The sequence below is a fragment of the Lissotriton vulgaris genome, chromosome 7 (genome assembly GCF_964263255.1).
Source record: "Lissotriton vulgaris chromosome 7, aLisVul1.2, whole genome shotgun sequence".
In the NCBI taxonomy this organism is placed as follows: domain Eukaryota; kingdom Metazoa; phylum Chordata; class Amphibia; order Caudata; family Salamandridae; genus Lissotriton; species Lissotriton vulgaris.
In genome coordinates this window covers 1,050,883,674-1,050,906,752 of record NC_141695.1, presented here as the reverse complement: position 1 = coordinate 1,050,906,752, position 23,079 = coordinate 1,050,883,674, and the positions used below count along the sequence as shown (strand labels likewise).

General features: G+C 46.1%; 1 protein-coding gene across 1 annotated transcript in view; it reads right to left on the bottom strand.

Annotated features, from left to right (window-relative positions):
• The window catches only part of DDX46 (DEAD-box helicase 46), a 970,300-nt gene that overhangs the window by 896,691 nt on the left and 50,530 nt on the right, over positions 1 to 23,079 (bottom strand). Inside the window, exons 2-3 of the mRNA XM_086931496.1 lie at positions 21,903 to 22,091; positions 21,373 to 21,534 (exon numbers count right to left, since the gene is read on the bottom strand). Of these exons, the coding sequence (XP_086787622.1) occupies positions 21,373 to 21,534; positions 21,903 to 22,091 (351 nt within the window). The remainder of the gene's footprint in view (positions 1 to 21,372; positions 21,535 to 21,902; positions 22,092 to 23,079) is intronic.

The window sequence follows — 23,079 nt, the reverse complement described above, 5'->3', positions numbered from 1 at the left end:
CCTCCATTTGCTCCACCCCAGGCGTTGGTCTGCGCAGGGGGGTATTGAAGGAAGTCCAATGATGAAGCATGTCACAATTTTGTGAGGGAGGGCAGTATTTTTTCCACTGAGCACATTTCACCTTCCTTAATTCACTCGCTACTCCACCAAGTGTGTAAAAGCAGGATATTTTGCAGCAGCTTGAGGCAGACATTGGTATTTTTGGCCACTGTATGAGCTAGGGCCAGAAAAGTTTCATGTTCTGTTAGCTCCACGAATGGTAGATTCTATGTCAGCCAATTACTTAAAAGTCAAATCCCATTTTTCAAACACCCTCGGGAAAGTGGTTAACAAAAAAAGAAAGAAGGGACAACATATCCATCAGTTAAAGCGACCAATATCAACAATGGGTCGGCAATACAGTCCGTCTTCGATCCCTTGCTCATCCTCTTTCTTTGCTGCTACGCAGCCATGAGATGAAAGTTGACTGAAAACAATAAGGGAAAAAGGAAACAATCGGTTAAATAATTTGTCTAGCAGTCGCGGGACCGCGTTTTTCTGCCTCCCGACACTTCTACTTACTACGTATGTGTTATTGTGGTTAGTTCTGGTATTAGTTATTATTGCACGCTGTTGCCGTTTCCCCTCACGCTGGGTTGTTCCCAGCTTCAGGGTTTCTGAAACATCGCACTGTCTATTGGCGATTGTATTCAGGTGCTGCTTGTGGCCCGGGGTTGTACAAAAGGGGGTGGTGATGGACGGAGCATCTGAATCAATCAAAACTCACACCCAGTCAAAAGATCTGGGTTTAATCCATCACCGTTCTTTAGCCCACTCTGCCACTCCAGTTCAGACATGGCTATATGCAAATCAGTCTGACCCTGTGCCTCATGGGAACAGTCCAGCCCGAACTGCCAAGCCATGTCTTCCCTGGACCGGAAACAAGCTTCCGAGGACCGGTTTCTGGCATTCCAGCCGTCTTCAGCCCGGCATGCTTGAATCCAGTGGCAAAGTGAGCAAGGGACTCACGTCTGAGCATACCCTGCCACACTTATGGCGGCCAAAAGCGGTACAAAAGGGGATGGTGATGGCCCGGGGTTGACATGCTGTGTCTCTCACCTGGTTTTTCGTTTGTTGCACAAGCGTCATTTCGCCGTGGCCCACGGGTCCGCTTGCGGCCATACGCGGGACAGTCTAACCCCTGCGGTGAGGCACGGTCTTCCCCACCGGCCGCTAGGGGCGCCGTTGAGCAATAACAGCGCGCGGCGTCTCCATGGCAACGGCGCACGGAATTTGAACTCTGTGAGAGGTCTTTCGCATTCCGCCCGTCATTGCTTGAAGCCTCGCCATTCCTGGAGACTTACGCCCTCAAGAGGCAGTCTGTAGAGCACTGCTTACCAGCCAGTGTTTGATGCTCAGAACTCGTTTCTGAGTAGGTTTGTGTGTGGTCCAGTATGGACGCTCGCTGGGTCTATGAAACATCGTGTTTGCTGGGTAGTTTCTCTCAGAAGGCTGAATCAGGGCCAGCAGGGACACGGTCCCAGGGTTTATACATAAAAGCTTTTTTTTACCAAACTTGAGCAAGGTGGTGTACCAAAGGCTTTAGCCTGGTGCCACTTGTTCTTAGCGGGGATGTGCCCGGTTTGGCTTGCTGGCCCCCAGCACTATAATCACCAGTCACTGGTACCAGAGCTTTCTAGTCCAGTGCAAAAGAGTCTCTGTGCCCACTACCATGTCTGAGCAGGCTGACATGCAGTGGGAGGAGGATCCCCTAGCCCAGCTACCATGTGATGATGAATTTTATGACGCTGTTGATGCTTCATCCACAGGGCAGTAGAAGAGCTCATGGCTCCCATGGAGGAGTATTTGTCGCAAAAACTGGAACAGCTCTGGGCTAAGTGGGCACCATCAGCGCCTAAAGTCCCCAACACACCTCAGGGTGCACAAGAGGGAGAGCCAGTGTGAGCTAAACGGGCCAAAGTGGACGGGGTAGATCAGGGCGCATTTAAACACATTTATGGGAAGCCTTTTTAGCCGGAACCCACAGCAGCCAGCCCCTTCTGCCACCTCCCCTTCCCCTATATCTACTAGTCCACCCAGTCCATCCCAGGGATTTGGGGATGACACCCAGGCGGATACCAATGATGAGCCCAGGCCATCAAGACCATGGTGGCCGGCAGCACCGGCAGGCACCACGGAGCCTCAAGGGTCGACAAGCGGGTCCGATATGCTGGACCCTGGGTTGTTGATGCACCCCGGGTCCTCGGAGTTGACCCCTCCAGCGAAGGTCATCGGCTACGTGGCAGGTCGGATCCGTACCCCACGGGCAAGGAAGCCCGTAGCAGTCTTCGCTCCGAATGCCCACGCCCCACCCTGGAATGTAAGGTAGCGCAGACCCGACTGTTAGATCCTAGGATGGCATTTTTTCTTTCAAAATTTATCAAGGACCCAAAGAAGGGTATAGATAGTTCCTGGAGGGCATGCCAGGATTAGCTGCTGTATGCTCTTGGTCCCCTCACCATGATTCTAGACCTAGCAGAGGAGGCCAAGAGTTCAGGGGCACGGATTTCTTCAGAAGCACTCTCAGGTTGGGCGGGCATTCTTGATCAATATGGACCCGAAGTTGGGGGGATTTGGCCGACCCAGAGGCGGGGGCCGTGGCCCAGGGAGGTTTATTCCGAGAACCATTTATCAAGGAGCTGGGCAAGTTAGTGAACACGTTCATGTCTCTTGATAAAGCTCAGACTTTGATTTAAAAAGTTTGTTCCTCCCAGGTTTTCCGTGGCACCGGTCGAGGAAGGGGACGCTCGATCGGCCAGGTCCCACAGAACTCCAGGGGGGCAAGGGCAATACCAAACCCAGTCCAGATACAACAACTTCTACCCTTCCGGGGGAAGACGTTACAGAGGTCGTGGTTTCCGAGGAGGGGACAAATCCTCTAACACTGGTTTTGTCTGACCCTCTTGTGCGAGTGGGCATCCTGTTGGCCAGGTTTCTGAATGTGTGGAAGACAGTGACGTCAGATGCTTGGGTGTTGCAAACAGTCCAAGGCTTTCTGATCGAGTTTTGCGGCGAGCCCAAGCAGACATTTGCACCCAGCCCCATTTGGTTTTCTCAGCAGGAAGAAGAGTTAATAGACGCTGAAGTGTACGCGCTCTTAAACAAAGGGGCTATATGTTGCACCGTCTTGCATCCTCAAGGTTCTCTCAGCAACATGTTCTTGGTGGACAAGACAGATGGAGGGTAGTGTTCGGTCCTAAACCTCCGGCATATCAACAAAGGTCTGGTATACTGCCATTTCAAGCTGGAGGGTATTCGCCTCTAGCGGCATACTGCGACAGGCAGATTGGATGGTCTGGTTGGATTTAAAAGATGCCTACTAGGCCATCCCTATTTTTCCACCTCACAGCAGGTTTCTGCAGTTTCTCTGGCGCCGTCAGGTGTATCAGTTCACCACACTCCCTTTTAGGCTCATCTCCGCCCCTTGGTGCTTCAAGATGGTGCTCAACCCTGCTGTGGAGTACCTGCAGGCGCATGGAACCCGGCTAATTGTGTACTTAGACATTCTTCACGATCAATTGCAGCAAGTGGTCAGTCTCTTGGAGAGCTTTGGGTTCGTAATAAATACCAAGAAATCCTTGTTCACTCATGCTCACAAAGTCACCTTTTTAAGGTTTGTGATCGATTTGACAGAAGAGACTCTCAGTCTTCTGGCGCGGAAGCTGGAGAGGATCCATCACGAGCTGCGACCCACCTTGACCAAGGGAACGGTTCTCCTTCGACAAATCGCCCGAATAGTGGAGTTGATTTCAGCCTCCATCCAGGCAATATTTCCAGGCCGGTTACATTATCGGGCCTTGCAACGTCTCAAGGCGAAGCATCTACGAAAAGGGCTCCCTTATTCCCATCCAGTTTCCCTGTCAGAGGAGGCATAAGAAGATTCATTGGTGGCTCTCTCACATGGAAGCCTGGAATGGGAGAGCAATTTTCGGCTCAGCCCCAGACCTGGTTATCGAGTCAGACGCCAGCAGGTCAGGTTGAGGCGCCAGGTGGAGAGGTTCATCACCCAGCGTTTCCCGACTCTCCTAAGCTTTGTGTGGTGCGTTGCTAGAAAGCTTATGAGGACAGGTCTTTGGAGCTCAGACCTCCAGGGGAGAGACAACTTGTGATTGCTCTCCGCAAACCACACAAGCGGTTTCATCCACGACGAGAGCATGTTGGGTCATGCAACAGGCAGGCATTAGCCTCCGCCAGTTTGGTTCTCATTCAACAGAAGGAGCAATGGCCTCCAAAGCGTTCACACTCGGCGCGAGGCTAGAAGACATCATGAATGCAGCAGATAGGTCCTCGGACTCCACCTTTAAAAGGATTTATTTCAAACCTATTATTGGTATGGCACATTTGGTGGTAAGTAAGCTTTGAACTAGCATAATCTGAAGCCTCCGGTCCGGACATAGAATGAGAAATCTCCGAGCTATCGTAACGGAAAGTTTAAATTCCATTAAGGACTCGAGGCGAGGATTATCCCACCCATGGATCTCTCCAAGACATCCAGCCCATTGGGGGTAAGTACATACCTTTCTGGTTAATATCTACTGCTTGGGCTTGCTGTTTATTGTATTGTTCTATGACCCTGCTAAAGTTCATGGCGCTTGGTTCATTCGGTACAGCATGTTCTGTTTTACTTACAGTCTGATAATGTCAATGCCCTTGCTGGCAAGTTTTGCCATGATCTATGGTTTCTAGTCCTGATTTTGTCTTTTGGTTCCAGGAGTGGATGTCGGGAAACAGGATAGCTAGAGACAATCTAATGGTGTAACTCGCACAAAGAAAGAGAATGAGCAAGGGATCAAAGAGGGACCCACAGTCTTGATTGGTCGATTGGACTGAGGGATATGTTGCCCCTTCTTTACTTTTTTTTGTTAACCCCTTTCCCGAGGGTGTTTGGAAATGTTGTTGGAGTTTTAAGTTTTAAAATGGCTGCTATTGGAATAGAGCAAAGAAATTAAAGCATAATCCTCGCCTCAGAGTCCTTAATAAAATTGAAACTTTTGGTTACGATAGCTAGGAACTTTTTCATTATCAACTAAATGAGCTACGATTCTGAAGTTGGTGGGCAACAGCATACTCCTTCATAGAGAGATACACGTTTTGGACAAGCATGAATATATTTGTATTCTGGTCCTTTTGGCTGTTGAAACATGCACAGCAGAAGTTCATCAGTATCCATTCAAAACTTTATGTCATATTGTGAGAAAAAAAGGTAAAATGTTCTCCCGTAAACATAGAATTTGAGGACAGGGGGAGCAACAATGGTAATCTTACAGGCCTCTGCACATTATCAGTACCATTGACCAGGAGGAGGATGTGACTGATTTAATGACGACAGTTTAACCCCTTTGCTGCTCATGACGAGCTCAGCTCGTCATGAGGCACACTGGAGCTGTGCTTATGACGAGCTGAGCTCGTCATGAACAATGATAAATCTTACTTTGTAGCACAGGAGGGGAAAAGTCATAGCAGCCAAGGTGTTAATGAGAATGACTTTAGGAGAGGTGTGGTAATTATGTTTTAGGGATCTAGTAGTCCATGATCCTCGTACAAGGAGGAGGCCATGATTTCCTCAACCACCTGGCCTAGCATCAGAAAGTGGTCTTCTATTGTGGACAAGGCTTCGCACTATCCAGCAGCTTGTGAACTTGCTCAAGATTTAGCACAATACCAGACTGAAACAAAGCACTGTATTGTGGCATTTATATAGCGCTTCAGACCCAGTAGTGAGGTAAATGTAAATTGATACTTGTATAGCGCACTACTCACCCGCAAGGGTCTCAAGGCGCTTGTACGAATACGGCTGTGGAACCCATCCTGGCTTTCCCTGTGAGGCGTCCACTCCTGGGCACCCCCAAGGTGGAGGCCAGGCATCCTTAGCGTTGTGGGGGCCATTGTAAAGCTTATTTTCGTTCAGGTAGCACGCTACAAGATGCAGGAGTGCGTGGCTGGCAGAGTGGAGTACATATTATAATTTTATGTTGGAAGCATTTTGGGGTTGTGCTCGAGTGGCCAGAGAGCTAATGTAATCTTATCTTAGGACGCATCGCCTTGCAGTGGAGGAGGACGCGTTAAAGATAGGCACACAAATTGTTAAGGTAACTAGGACTAAAAAACATATGCAACTACATCACACAAACATGAGCAGAGGGGTGACTGTGTACATGTAAACTAAAAAAAAAGTGGGACAGAAGAATCATTAATCTATATGGCAGGATGTACAAGGCAGAGATGGTGTTGAAATAATAAAATTATGCTAAAGGGGCAAGGATGGCAACGGTTGACAGGAGCAGTAGTCATGCATCTACTCCAAAGGCAGGAGAGCGACTTACTTTTGGACAAATATACCCATGAGCGCAGTGAGAAATGCATGGTCAACATTAAGGAAGAGTAAACAATCATAAAAAGGCCCATATTTCACCACCTCTCGCTAGGCTAAAGAAGGCAACATTTAAGGTGGTGTCACCCAATCCACTCACAAGCTCTTGAAGACTCCCAAAGGCAAACAGACAAGTTGGGCAAGCTCTTGTCTGGTCATGACTTGGGTCTCCAGCCAGATTGGCGCACTGACACATAAGAGTTGGAACAATTTTCAGAGTTGGGGGTTGCTACCTTCAACAATACATCACCGAAGTCAAATGGATTGTGAAAAATCGAAGTGTCACACAAAGAAAGGGGAGCAAATGAGCTACACCCTTTCAGGAGGATTATGGTAGGGATGTATGTAGCTAGTGGTGCATTTTGGAGCACACAGTTGTACATATATTACTAAATCATGGTGCAGTAGTACACTTTCATTTACAGACAGTTCATTTACAGGTAATTAAATTTTACTGATCGGTTACAAAAGACATACAGCCTTTACTTTCACACTCCCTCTACACTAGCAAGAATGCCACATAGTTCAGTTTACCAAATCCTCTCGATTTGCAATAAAAAATAAAAGGAAAGTTAACACCAATCTCTATGTTAAAAGAATAAGAAGCAATTTATCAGAGGATACTGCATCTCATCTCTACCTTTAAATGCACAGCAAATGTGACAAAATAAAAACAAACGTTAAAGGCATCTTTACTGCTCACTCATCTTCTCAATTCCAGCATGGATATTTTGGGGTCTGTCTGTACGCCCCCACACCCTTAGTCTCAGCATCCATGCCTGCAAATGTGAGATACGATGTGCTTGGTTAGTTGCTGCTCTGACAGCAAAAGAACAAAATCAGCCCAACCTATGTAACTCTGTGCGAGGCGAATAATATTTCCGAGGTCCTAGAGATGGGTATGCATGGGTTTATTTTGTGGTCTCAACTGTGTCCCAGACAACCATAATATATCAGCACAGACATTGTTTTAGTGTCACCAGAATATTGCCATGTTGTACTGACAAATAGGCTCCTCAACAATACTTTCTGGGCAGTTCCTTCTACGATTATTTTTAAAAAGCTCCATTGTTTAAGTGCTTTAATCAGATCAGGTTCCAAAGTGAGATTGCTTTGCTTTCTGGACTGCCCCATGGTATACAGACTCTGCCAAGTTTTCTGTTGCTTGGGCTTTTTGGATTTTTCTCCACATACATTTGATTTTCTGATCCTGTCAATCCTATCTTTTCATATTGGCCAGATCCATGTAGAATACAAAAAAGGGGATAGGAGGGATGCTTGTAATTTGACTAACCATTGGCAATTGCTTTAGTAGCATTCCAACCCATCGTTCTTTTTCTCACCATGCCACCTCAATTTGGACCCAGGCAAATGAAAATATGCCTTGACCCTGCTCCAAAAGGAGTAGTCCAGCCCGAAAGGCCAGGCTAGGTCCATCCTGAACCGGAGGACAAGCAGACCAAGACCAGTTTTGCCCTGACTGGGGCTTGTCAGTAGCTTGGTTCCAGTGGCAAAGTGAGCATGAGACCAATGTCTGGGCAGTTCCATGCTACTTAGGCAGATCTACAGTGAAATACTTATTGGCCACCTATAACACAGAATTGTATATTTCTACGTTGTAAAGCAACAAAGCATTCTTGAACTTTGTAGCGGAAGGCATCTTGGAGAGCATCTGGGATGACAATCTTAGGATGTTTAGGTTGACCACACATGTGGAGCGCACTCTTGATAGACTGATTTCGACACCAGAGTGATAAGAGAATGTTTTTTTTGGTGTAATCCTTACATCAACGCAAGAGATTCTGAAGGTGAAGAACATGCCCATAATAACGGTTGTAAAAGTTATTCAAATGCCAATACATAGGTATTTACAATGTGTGTCATGGCAACAAACTGAATGCATACACACAGATTAATAGCCTTGCTTATGAAGGGGAACTTTAATGGCAATCTGGAAATTGGAGAGTGCAGAGCTGAAATTAAAAACAGATGAGGGGGGTGGGGGGGTTGAGCATGGCCAGGAGGTCCAACCTGGTGGGCTAATCTTAGCCTGGCTCCCATACCCCTGCCGAAATCCTATATTATTCTGCTAGCAAGACCTAAACCCGCGCCCTAATCTGATTACATCGCGGCTACTCGATTTCAGGGGACAAGATCCGGCCCCCTCAGAGCAGGGACTCGTCATCGCGGAGCTGAGGACGCAGATACTGATGTGGAAGGGGACGCTGCTTGCATCGCCTACGGGAGCCGCATCCTGCCGCCTGTATGTTACGAGGGGTTGGGTGGTTCTTCAGCCACCGCCTGGACCACTGCCCGCTGGGGTTTGGCTGCTCCAGGGCCCTGGCATGGCTGTAGGTGCGGCCATGGGCCGTAATTGTGAGACATCGCTGCGGCCGACCGGCTCCCCTGCCGCAAGACTTGCCCCGGACAGCTAGGGGGCGAGCAGTGGTAGAGAGCGGTGCGGCCTGGACCAAGGGCTGAGACCGCATCAGCCGCCAGATGGAGGGGTGCTGACGGTGGCCCGCACTAGTTGACTGCCGACAATGCGGCCTGTCAGCGGGGGACACGCCCAACCCGGATCCTGGAAGGAGAAGCCCTCCGTTCGCCAAACCACATTAGGGGAGAGGTAGGGAGGCCTCGCGCACCGGGAGGGCGCAATCATAGAAGAGTCCTAACACTGCGCAGTAAATTCATAGGCATATAGGCCATTGGGAGCATTTCATGCAGGAAACACGAATGGTAACACACAATGGCCACAGGAGAACTTACCAAGATGGGCCACCTGTTGGCCGGTGCCAACGCAATCAGCTTAATCCTATCAGGTGCAACTGGGATCAGGCGAGAGCTCGCCAAGTCACTGAGGGCCCCCTCTCAACTGAGTAGAATCAGTCTATTGGGAGGCACCTGTTAGAAGCTAGGGGTGCAGTCCTGCCGGCGACAGATGCCGCCCTATAGCTGCACACCACACACAAAGGGAGTCTCGGTTGGGGCCAATGGTCCAGACATTGGGATGGGCCAATTCATAAAGAAACTTTCACCCTACAAACACAAGCTACACGTACTTTGCAACTGTTAATGGGTTTTTCTCCAGATTGGATTATATCTTCATTCCTAGAGAACATATTCATGGAGTGGTCCCGACAGAGATTCTACCTAGGGGTCTGTCAGATCACTCCCCGGTCCAACTTTAGTTACGGAAAGGCCAAGAGCGATCCCAGTTTCATTAGCACCTGTTGCCATGGAATTGCACAACCCGGTCTATAAAACAAACCTTCACAAAGCCCGGCTAGAATATTTCATTAAATGAAGAATTGCAACCTCCACCAATATATTATGGAAGGCCATGAAACCCACCATCCGGGAGTTCAACATTAGTCAAAGCATGGCTGTTAAACATCGGCAAACTTTACCCTAATGCAACTCGAACCTCAGATCCTAGAATCGAAGCAGGAAGCACAAGAGCCAAACGGCAATAACGCTCGCAGACTATTGGTAACTTTGCAGAGAAGATATCAAAGCATCCTACTTGACGAGGCTAAATATACCTGGCAGGCTACGCAAAGTAGGATATATCAATGGGGGCACAAATCCGGGAAACCTCTACACAGGTTGTGTCAGTACACTTTCAAACTGATAGAGCTCTACCTGTTATTAAATCACCCTCAGATGAGATGATCACCAACCCCACATTAATTGCTAAGACCTTTGCTGAATTTTATCATTCACTCTATACTAAACACAAGGTCCTATTAGAGTGCCAGATAGAGGACTTCTTCCAGGATATCTCACCTGAGGCATTGTCTGATGATGCGCAAAGCTCCCTCAAGGACCCTATCTCAATTAAGAAATTAACTTTTAAGTGCTGCCGTCGGCCAACGGTCGTCGCGGGCACTACCTTGCCAGTGCTGCGCATGACCGTTGGCCGACGGGCCAGCACCCGTTATTCGAACGTTCAGCACTGGGCGCTGAACGTTCGACGCTGCTAAGGTGTTAACCTTCGCAGTCTCTGAGATTCCATCAGGTAAATCACAAGGACCCAACAGATTCCCTAGTGAGTTTTTAAAATCATTTGCAACCATAGTGTAGCCGTGCTACCTTGCGACCATTGACAAAGCCCTTCAGAATAAACTCCTGCCATTAGACTGGAGGCATGCCGAAATTGTTGTTTTCCTTAAATCGAGTGCCCCTCGGATCTTTGTACGTCCTACTGGCAAATAGCTCTCCTAAATATTGAAGCAAAGCTACTAGCCAATGTGCTGGCAAACAAACTGATCCCACATCTTAAAGACGCAATCCATCCAGACCAGGCCGGCTTCATGACACAAAGAGCTACCCTGCACAACATACGTAGATTACAATAGCTGCCATTGACCTTTTGGACAGACCCGCTGCCTTACTATTGGTCGACATGGTCATGGTCTTTGAGTCAGTCAGTTGGACATATATGTTTATACTACTGAGGTACCTAAATATGGGCCCAGTTTCATTGCACGAATAAGATTATTATACACAAACCTAACGGCCCCCGCTCGGGTGGCAGGAGTTACTTCAGCTCAGTTCCCAATCCGACGAGACACCAGTCAGGGATGCCCTTTCTCCCACTTGCTATTTGCCCTGGCTATTGAGCCGCTCGCAGCCTGGGTAAGACGTGATGCACTCTACTGCGGTTTCAAATGGACCTCTGAAACCACTGATTGTATAGCATTATAGCAGATGATATCCTATTCTTCTTGACCAACTCCCACCAGACAGGTCCCTGTACACTTCAAGTCATGCACATCTTTGGCGAAACATCTGGCCTTTATATGAATGTCTCTAAATCACAAATATGGCCAATCGGGTCGCTTGGGAAAAGTCGGTTGGCAGAGGGACTGACATCAGTAACACACGGCTTCATCTACCTGGGCGTTTTTGTATCAGATAGCCAAACAATCTCCTGGGGAAAAAAACCTAGAATTCATCACAGCCAGATTAAGACATGGTCCTCACTCCCCCTATCACTGTATGGAAGATCAACCATCTTTAAGATGGTATCTTGACCAAATTTATTGTACCAGCTACATTATCACCCCTACCGGATTCCTATGACGTGGTTCCGTCAATTTTATGCAGCATTGGGACAATTCATGTGGGGGGTAGCACACCTAGTGTTGCCCTATGAACGTGTACACAATCCACATTGTGGAGGTATAGCTACCGCGGATATACATTCCGATTATGTGGCTACACAGCTACAGATCCTGAACGAATGATGGTATGGGCCCAGAGATGAACCCGCATATACGGTTGAACGGTGGATCATGGGAGAACCTTCCTTATATTCACTTCTATGTAGCAGGTCTGACACTAAAGGCCTTCCCGCTGCAACACGAGTTGTGATTAAGATTTGGTGACAAACCTTCTGCCGAATCAGTTGGTGGGGATGCCAAACACGCAAGACACGTTATGGCGAAATCGACTAATCTGCAGGTATCAGACCTTCAGGGGTTCGGTAGCTGGCATAGTATTGGAAATTCAACTATAGGAGAAATTATGAAGGGACCAGTCCTAAAATCCTTACAAGACCTTCAGAAAGAATTCTCCTTGCCCCATTCCCAATTTTATAAATTTCTACAACTACTGCATGCTCTAAACCCCTATATCGAGGACTTCACTGCTTTGCCAGAATTTAGCTCATTAGAAGCCAAACTCCTGATGGGGATCTAGGGGACCATAACATTTCCAAAGTGTATCAGACTCTAGGGACAAATAGCCCGACGACCTGGCTACCTTACGCGCTACATGGGATGCGGACGTAGGACCGATCGATGACTATGACTGGTCAGAGGCCCTCCAATCATCATGGGAAGCCGCAATATATACCGCCTCCGCTTTATCCAATTTAAATATCTACACAGGGTATACTATACTCTACATCCACTGTGGATGGCTTGGCTGATCACCTCCCCATAGTGTCTTCGGTGTTCATCAGATGAAAGCACCTTCCAACATATAACCAGGTCTTGTACCGCCCTGGATAGATTCTGGCAGGGGAGGAGGGGGGTGCTTAATAGTCTCTCTGTGGAACTAACATGGGACGTTCCCAGATCTCCCAAACTTCTACTCTTACAGTACTCAGAAGGAATTGGGGGCAATCATTACAAAAGACACATTTTATTCTTATGCCTCACACCTGCAAAACGAGACATAGCCAGACATTGGAAAGTCGACACGCCACCTTGTGTATCGATATAGACTAAGGGCATGGATTACATTCTGGAAATAGAGCGACAAGTATTCATGGCCCAGGAATGACCACAGAAACATGCCAAAACAAGCATTTGCAATGCAATAGGTCTCGCATTATGAAGGTTTGAGCTATTGGTCTTGTAAATGACACATTTTATATTTATGTGTTGGTTTTGAAAATAGCAAAATTAATAGCTTTGTCATTTACAATGCCAATACTTTTAACTTTTGCAAATGTGACACATCGCGTTTGTAATGCAACATGTTTTGTATTTACGTGACTTAGATGTATTGATATTACAAATAACCATGGCTTTTCATTTTGTTAAATAATTAATACTTAAATAACATTTATTGTAATTTATATTGGCAATAGCTTAAACTTTTGTAAATACCTTTTGTGAAGATTATGTTCAGTGTATTTTATTGTGACGAAAATCCAAGAACAGAAGTGAAATATTAACGTCTTTTTGTGACATTTGTAATAAAGCTTTAAACATTGAGAGTACATATTTGAACTAGTTGTTGTTGAATGGTTGCACCGATTGATGCTGTGGTGGCGCGGAGGGATGTTGTGGTGGCGACAAGTGATGCTGTGGCGACCCAGAGTGATGCTGTGGTGGTGCGATAGATAGACAGAGTGAGGGCGACAGACAGATAGACAGAGTGAGGGCGATAGATAGAGTGAGGGCAATAGATAGAGAGGGCAATAGATAGAGAGGGCAATAGATAGAGAGGGCAATAGATAGAGAGGGCAATAGATAGAGAGGGCAATAGATAGAGAGGGCAATAGATAGAGTGAGGGGGATAGATAGAGTGAGGGGAATGGATAGATAGAGTGAGGGGAATGGATAGATAGAGTGAGGGGAATGGATAGATAGAGTGAGGGGAATGGATAGATAGAGTGAGGGGGATAGATAGATAGATAGAGGGGGATAGATAGATAGAGTGAGGGGGATAGATAGATAGAGTGAGGGGGATAGATAGATAGAGTGAGGGGGATAGATAGATAGAGTGAGGGGGATAGATAGATAGAGTGAGGGGGATAGATAGATAGAGTGAGGGGGATAGATAGATAGAGTGAGGGGGATAGATAGATAGAGTGAGGGGGATAGATAGATAGAGTGAGGGGGATAGATAGATAGAGGGGGATAGATAGATAGAGGGGGATAGATAGATAGAGGGAGGGGAATAGATAGATAGTGACGGCGACGTGTGCGTGAGTGGTTGTGTGCGTGAGTGGTTGTGTGCGTGAGTGGTTGTGTGCGTGAGTGGTTGTGTGCGTGAGTGGTTGTGTGCGTGAGTGGTTGTGTGCGTGAGTGGTTGTGTGCGTGAGTGGTTGTGTGCGTGAGTGGTTGTGTGCGTGAGCGGTTGGGTGTGCGGTTGGGTGTGCGGTTGGGTGTGCGGTTGGGTGTGCGGTTGGGTGTGCGGTTGGGTGTGCGGTTGGGTGTGCGGTTGGGTGTGCGGTTGGGTGTGCGGTTGGGTGTGCGGTTGGGGGTGTGGTTGGGGGTGTGGTTGTGTGTGTGTGAGAGGTTAGAGAAGGATGTATGTGGAAGAGAGCAGCAGATCAGCACAGCAGAAGAGAACAGGGAGTTAAAGAAGGAGGCGGGTGGAAGAGAGCAGCAGATCAGCACAGAAGAGAACAGGGAGTTAGAGAAGGAGGCGGTGGAAGGGAACAGCAGATCAGCACGGGAGAAGAGAACAGGGAGTTGGAGAAGGGGGCGGGTGGAAGAGAGCTGCAGATCAGCATGGGAGAACAGATCAGGGAGTTAAAGAAGGAGGCAGGTGGAAGAGAGCAGCAGATCAGCACAGAAGAGAAGGGAACAAGGAGTTAGAGAAGGAGGCGGTGGAGTTGTAGGGTGGAGTTAGAAGGTGGAGTTAGAAGGTGGATTTGGAGGGTGGAGTTGGATTTGGAGGGTGGAGTTGGATTTGGAGGGTGGAGTTGGATTTGGAGGGTGGAGTTGGATTTGGAGGGTGGAGTTGGATTTGGAGGGTGGAGTTGGATTTGGAGGGTGGAGTTGGAGGGTGGAGGGTGGAGTTGGATGGTGGAGTTGGATGGTGGATGAAGGGCCAGAAATATTGGGGCAGATTCATTAACTTGGTAAACAGTGTGCTTCTGAAGGGCCGATAGGGCTGGGACAGAGTTGGTCATTCGTGAGACAGCTTGATTCTTCAAATGAGCTGGTAATATTGGAGCAGTCAGTGACTTGGGCGAGAGGGTGTTTCTAAAGGGCTGGTATGGCTGGGACAGAGTCGGTAACTCGTGAGACAATTTGGTGCTCCTGAAGGGCTGGTAATATTCGGGCAGAGTGAGTGACATGGGCAGAATAAGGCTGGGACAGACTCAGTCACTTGTGAGACAGTCTGCAACTTCTGGGGAACCCAACGGGGTGAAGCAGCCAGCCTCAGAAGCCGTATGCTGATATCTTTGCTAGCACAGTCAAGCGTCTGCCTGATGTCGGTGGTAGACAGACTAGTGCCAGATAGGCTCGGTTGGGGGGGGGGGGGGGGGACACTCACACTCTAGCACAATAACAGCACCATTTAATTAAATACTCATAGGGAAGGCAGTAGGCGCAAAGACAGGAGAAGTTCGCTAGGGACAAAGGAGTGGAAGGAAGAAAGAAAACATTACATTTCCTTTTAGTAACAACATATGAGTCTGTGGTGGAAAAGAGAGAGTCTGTTTGTGAAATCCCTCGCCAGCCCAAACACATAAGCCCTATCTTTGCATCTTTTATTGCTGTCTGTCTGCTGAGGGCGGAGGGGCCAATGCGGGCAAGCTTAGTGTGATGTTTTGGAGTGAAAAGCTCTGGCATTGCGTGGATGGGGGGCGGGGGAAGCTCTGGCATTGTGGAGGAGAATATCTTCTGGAAGTTAAAGTAAATAGATTTTAGTCAGTCACGACATTTTAGAACTGGAGAAAGTCGTGTTACAGATATTAATACAATTGAAGAAAGCTGTGTTACAAAATTAATAGCCTCTATTGCGCGCAAGATGACTAGAATGTGCAAACAGCTTGAATTATAGAGAACTGTTTATTTTATCTGCTGTTGTAATCTGCATACTTTCAAAAATAAACTGAGCGCGAAGGAGCAGAGACAACGTGAAAGTGTTTACAAAAGAGTTGAAAGATCACAAGAAAAGTGAGGAAGTGTTGGCATAAATTACTAAAGCAATATTCATTTGTGAAATGATCAAAACAATGCATATACGGTGGAATTGATGTCTCATATGGAAGTAAACTGTCAGCCTGATTGATTTGCGAAAGATTACCTGAGCAGCGCGTAGCTAATTATTGTTCTGCCGGCTGTTCAAAAGTAAACAAAGCGCGATGCTTCTGAAGGGCCGATAGTGCTGGGACAGAGTTGGTCATTCGTGAAACAGCTTGATTCTTCAAATGAGCCGGTAATATTGAGGCAGAGTCAGTGACTTGGGCAAGAGGGTGTTTCTAAAGGGCTGGTAGGGCTGGGACAGAGTCAGTATCTCGTGAGACAATTTGGTGCTCCTGAAGGGCTGGTAATATTCGGGCAGAGTGAGTGACATGGGCAGAATATGGCTGGGACAGAGTCAGTCACTTGTGAGACAGTCTGATACTTCTGGGGAACCCAACGGGGTGAAGCAGCCAGCCTCAGAGGCCGTATGCCGACATCTTTGCTAGCACAGATAAAAGGCAGAGGAAACTGACGACATAACATGGGGAGCAGCAGCCTTTGATGTGCCGCCCGGCCATGCAGTGAATAATTAGGGGAGGAGAAATGCCGGCCTGAGGCCGAGCGCAAAGCAACAGATGGCATTTCTCCTCCCCTAATTATTCACTGCATGGCCGTCCGGCACATTAAAGGCTGCTTCTCCCCATGCGGCTCGGAGGCGTCCACGCTGGAAAATAGTCAGAAGGAAATAGGAGAGGACGATATGAGCTATCGGCATTATAAAGGGTTATCTTTTGTTTTGATTTATTTATACATTTTTAAAGAGTATTTCTGGATTGGCTCTAAATGCGGCGAGGCTCATTTATAAACCCCACGTGATAAGGCAACATCAAACCTTGAAGAAGTAAGCTTGTCAAGGGCGGGGAGAGGATAATGGGGGCTCTGCACAGTTAATTTGCTGATGAGGGAACTGGCCGAAAGATTGGAATCCTAATGGAGGCCAGACACAGGTTGATTGCTGTTACGGGATAACGGCTGAATGAGTAAAGTTTGGGTGAATTACTCTCGTAACTGGGGAATAAGGCATGACTAGTATGAATGAAGCCACAATTCAGTGCACATAGATGAACAAGCACATTGAGATGAAGTGATTTGCACGGCCTGGTGGCCGTGAAGCCTTTGAAGCTCTCGAGAAAAGCCAGAAACACCAGGGGGCGGAGATTGCCTTCAAGAATGCGAGTCATGGTTATGTTATGTTATAATTTATTGCTATAGCGCTCGGCTACTCAAGAAGAGTGTCCCGGCGCTTTATTTGGGCAGCTCAGTGTGACAACATAACACCAGTAAAAACAGAGACAGACAAGAAAAGAAAAAAACAGACATACTAAAGGTTAAAAAGCCATGTTTTAAGGCTCTTCCTAAACAGGAACAAATTAGGGATGCACCGCAAGGCCAGGGGCAAGGTATTCCACAACTGAGAGGCCCTTAAGCCAAAAGAGCGGCCACCGGAACGGGCCTTCCTCACTCGGGGAACCACGGCCAAGAACAAAGATTCCGACCGCAGCGATCGAACCGGGCGATGAAAGACCAGCCTGCGCTGTAAGTACCTAGCTCCCGAGCCAAAAAGCGCTTTGTGAGCCAGAGTCAACGCTTTGAACATAATCCGCTTCCGGATGGGCAGCCAGTGAAGCGACTGTACCAACCCAGATACTCTCGCTATCTTATGGAGACCAAAGATGGCGCGGGCCGCAGAGTTCTGCACCACCTGCAGCCGCTGAACAAGATAGTCCGGAAGACCTAAGTAAAGGACGTTGGCATAGTCCAATCTCGAGCCGATTAAGGCTTGCACAGTAATCTTTCTATGCTCCTCTGTTAGCAAAGGTAGGAATTTCCGGAGCAACTTCAGAATGCCAAAGCACGTGCCCGTCAAACCAAGAATGTGTGATCTCAGGGTCAAATTATTGTCAATCTTGACTCCCAGATTTTTTGCCACCTGGGATGCCTGAGCAGGAGGGCACATGTCCAATGGCCACCAGGCCCGCCAGTCAGGGTCCGAGGCACAGCCAAAAAACAGTACCTCCGACTTGCTGGAATTAGCTTTAAGGCTATTCTGCTGAAACCAATTAAAGACCATCCCCAAGCAGCCCCGAATGCTGTCGCAGTCAAAAGCCTGATCCTTCCTACACGTGAAAAGCAATTGAGTGTCATCAGCGTAGAAAACGATCTGGGCCCCAGAAGCCTCCACCAATGCCGCCAAAGGTGTCAAAGATGTTAAAAAGAGTCTGGCTCAACACAGAGCCCTGCAACTCCGACTCCCAAAGGCGGCATCTCAGCAGAGCTCGAGGAGGCCCAGACCGTTTGTCGGCGGCCCTCAAGAAAAGATGTAAACCAATTGAACACCGTCCCCCTCAGACCGATGTCATAAAGTCTTGCGAGGAGCGCCTCATGAGGGACAGGTGTCAAAGGCCGCCGACAGATCAAGCATGACAAGCATGACCTTGCCCCCTGAATCCAATGTCTCCCTTATAACTTCTGACAACTCCAAGAGTGCCGTCTCCGTACTTAAATTAGGTGTGGTGTCTACATGGGCTGAGGAGAGTAGAAATGCAAGTCACGGCCTGCGCCGTGAAAGGTGAAGAGCAAGTCTGTGTATTAAATAAAAGAGTAGCCCGCAAGTAATGTGAATGATAAAGAGGGTGAGTGGGTAGTTTGGACCCAAAGCACTTTCCGGCGAAAAATCTCAAGGAGCTGAAATTTAAACAAGTTGCGATGCGTGGGCAGAGAGAAGGCAGGCGCTGGAGAGGGAGGGGGTGGGCAACTCAAGCGACCATATGGAGAGGGAGGGGGAGGGGGTGGGCTGCCTGCTGAGAGAAGCTTTGTGTGAGGGAGGCTGGGCTGGCTGGGCTGCCTTTGATGATGGAATGCGAGCTCATGCACCAGGAGCTTGTGGTCACGTGATTCTCGTGAACTGTTGAAAATCCGCTTTTGGAGAGCCTTGAGTTTAAGTAGTGGTTTAGCTGCATTAGACTCACATATTCATTCCTTGCGGAATGGAATAGGCGAGACCTAACCATGAAAGAGGTGGGCCACGTACAGGAAAATTTTCTTGGAGACACACAATAAAGCGGAAGGTAAGCTAGAAAACTAGATTATAGCACTCCAGTAGGAATGGTGAGTTATTAACAATACTATACTACCTGTATTCGAGACACAAATAACCAAGACAATCACTCATAAGATATGGCGCATTATTAGGTCTTGTTGGACACAAGTTCTTGCTTTATGTTTGTAATGAATATTTAAAAAGTGGTGGGGACTAATCATTATATCCTTTTGATGTTATATAAAACTCACATTGCTCCATGTATTGTTTTGATCAGGATAAAACCAATAACATTTGTTTTAAAAAAAAAAAAACTGTTGGGCGTAAGTTCCCGTAATTGAATCCGATAAGTCTAAATGAATGGAACCTTGAGTGGGTGCAAGGGGGTGTGGACAGACAAGACTTAGGTTTGCAAAGCAAAGGTTACAGGTACGTTTGTACGCATGCACAATATAATTGGGAAAAAGGAACCACAGTTTGACTAGAGCTCAATTTTTGGCAGACAAATGACCTAGTGACAATTCTTAATTTGCTAGACATTTTAACAAATAGAAGTTAATCTATGTAATATTATCAGACACTGTTTCTCTGTAATGTTCCCCTTTTGTGAAAGAACTCTTCACAGCAGCACCCTCAACTTGCACCCTTGAACTTCTTTAAACTAACCCACCAGTATCCATGATCTAGCTCCATGGGAAGTCAAGACGAACTATTACATTCACAGAGTGTTGAAGTCTTCCTTGCTGTTTATTAGACAAGGCCATGCACAATAATGAAAATACACATGCCTGAAATTAGATACCTCAGTCTGTGTCACAGATGACATTAGAACAATACTTGTTAAAGGGTTTACAATTCTTCAATGGCCTCTCCCACTGTCGAGCAGGTCTCAAAATAGTTTCAATCTTACTTGTAACACAGACTTTGAAGCCTAGGACTTAAATACACAGCCCACGCCCATTTTATTTATTACTGTTAGTGTATACTTTTGCAGAAAGTCCAAAGCTTTCTAAACATCTATTGAAAGCACTATTGCATTGTTGTGGTACTCCCCGGGTACCTCAATGATTTGGCTCAATCTTCTAATGCGCAATACAGTGTTTCGCTTTGTTCAGGGTGTATGAACACCTGATTCATGATAGAACCATGATCAAAAGAATCTTACTAAGCACTATGCAATCCATGCTGAGCATCAAAAGGGGTCTATAGAATGTCATTTTTTCCAAGACTCTGCCTTGACTTAGATGCTAGTGGGAGGCTTAGCTGCCCTCTTGCTCTATTAAACAGTTTCATTATAAGCAGCACCAGCTTACTTTACAAGCCAAATACAATTCAGCCGCATGGCAGGCATAGCATTTTGCCCCGTCATATTTTTTAATCACTGCTATTTCTGTTTTGTCACTGCCCATAGTTTTGGTCTCTTCTGGGCTAATCATTCTGAGACCTGCTTTCTGTAGGTAAGTATGTATAAGTGCTCATCTGCATCCTTCCATGTGGAATTTATTGTTTGGCATCAATACCTTTTCATGCACATTTTTATGCAACTACCTATAACTTGGCTTTTAATCAATCCAACTACGAGTCCTAAGAGAGGCCATAACACTGTTGCTAAACTTCTTACACGACTTGGACACACAGAATATATTCTGTAGCCATGGCATTGTTACAATGGTACCTAGTAACTAGAGTGTCCAATTCAGGGCACTTCACAAGGTCTGGAAATGTCTACTCTAAACTAGCCTGCAATACGTATCCTTCAAATTCAAGCATCTGTAACTAATCCAAATCCCATGATCAAATAACAACCTAATCTCCAAAACCAAGGTCTGATGAATTGGCAAGAATAATTTAAAAAAAATTGCCGTGCTCAGAGCCAAAGGGTGATAATTACTTCCTATCAGACCATGCTCAAGCCTCGAAATCGAGGCTTTAAGTTTGGCTCTAAAATAAGCCACATTGAACAGCACCAATGACATATCATCATTTAATGTTATGCCACCTGCACACCTAATTTAATGCTAATCTCAGCACATTCAGTGCACTAGAAAAACAAAACAAATAAAATCCTCCTAATTCAAGTATTTTACAGCAGTGGGTCGCTTACATAAAGCACTATACAACAGACAAAACAGAAAGGCACTGAACATTATTGTAGAAGTCAAAACTTTTTCTTTCATGAGACCCACTTCATTTATCACCAGGGTTCAAGTATTAACTCACTATGATGAGGACCTTTAGACATTTGTGTTCACAGCTATCTGCAATTGTAATTAAAAATGTATTATTCCTATAAGCGACTCCTCCAGACTGGATCAATTTTCAGGAGGACTAAAACAGTCACTGCTGATGTACAACAATATCGCTATCTAGTAGCCAGACTCTATAAACTGCATCAGGTAGATCAATCAACGTGTCTAAGTTAGCCATGTGTTTTTGAAAGCACAAAATGAAACACTTTGTTAGAATGGGAAAATGTGTACCGTCTTTCTGTTTTCTTGTTTTTGCCAGGGCTAGCAGAGCGAGATCGTCTCCCACGGTTTCGACTTGTAGATCGTCTTCGGTCTCGACTTCGTGATCTTCTCCTTTCTCTACTCCGTTCCCTCTCTCTGCTTCGGTCTCTTTCACGGCTTCTTGACCTCCTACTGCAAAGAAAAAATATTATTTCAGAATACCAAGAACAGGACTATGACCAATCAAGTTAAAACAGTACAATTTCAGCAAAACCTATTAGAATTATGATAAGTATTAGAACAATTGGTCAACTAAAGCCTATACACTAGGTGATGTCATTAAAGTCTGTTATAAATTCTACAAAGTAGGTCATTAAGCAGCTGACACCAATTACATTCTACTAAGTCCAACAAAACCTTTACGAGTGCATCACATGAGCTTAAATACAATCAAAATTATCCCAATTTCAGAGGATTTTTGTTGTTGTCTTCAATATTGTTGTGTACAACATGCATCAAAACATCGTGAAAGACAATGCTTTAGGTGTAAGAAATCATACTTCAGGCGCTTCCTGTCCCTCGAACGAGATCTCCTCTTCTCTCTACTGCGAGACCTCTCCCTCCTGCGTTCCCTCTCTCTGCTTCTGGAACGGCGCTCATCTGTTCGCTTTACTCTTTTATCTGCAGGAGAGCGACTTTTCGATCGGCTACCTGAACGCCCTCGTGAAGATGAACGCTTCCGATAATGCCTGTATTAATTTAAGAAGAAGTGGTTTTGATGATGATATGCAATCAGGTTTCAAAAAATGTTTCCAACACAAGGGCTGATTTTAAATAAAGTGCAGTAAAAGATCTCATAAATGCATGAATTCTGCTGGTAGAACTTGAAAGCCGAGACAAGTCTACCTTTACATACATTAAAGCTTCTAGATTACTTTTATTTCTTTATTTACACAAACCTAAAATACCAGCTCCTAAAAAATAAACCAGTACAGGCTTACTTGTAAATAGTCCTTTGCCCAACTTCTTAAAAATTAACCAGTACAGAATTACTTGTAAATAGTAATTTGCATCAGATCGATTAAATAAAACCAACTTTACATGGTTTCTGTCACTTCTATAAGTGCTGGTTAACATTGGATTTATGTCTTTATCCTCCTACTAATCCATAAACTCACATCATATTAGTACATGTTTCACTGTTTCTAGTCTTGTACTAATGACTTAACACTTTGTTTCTTTCCTTAGTTCAGACCATTCTCCTGCCCCATCTACAACTGGCAATTCTATTACTTGAAGTAAGAGATGTATGTACCTGTGTCCCAATTAAAGTATTAGACAGATGTTTGCACACCAAATATGTACAGCATAAATGTCCTTCACTATTGATTCCAATCACAAAACAGATTCTTTGGATTTGTCAAATTTAAATTTTCATAAAGGAAACTTCCAGCCAACATGTTTAGTCATTTGGGTAATATAAACCCACGACTTCAAATGATGAAAGATATTTTGGCTGGAACTTTCCTCTCATAGTTCATAAGAAAAAACTTGGTGTTCTAAATAGGTTTGGCTAATTATTTCTAGACAGGTACAAATGGGTCAGCAACTGGAGCTTGTATATTGAGCTAGATGTTATGTGAAATGTGAGCCCTTGGAGGAGTGTTATCCCGGCAAGGCATTTCACCTAATGACCTATTTACACCTTGCCTACATAAATTATCAAGAATTGGCCTT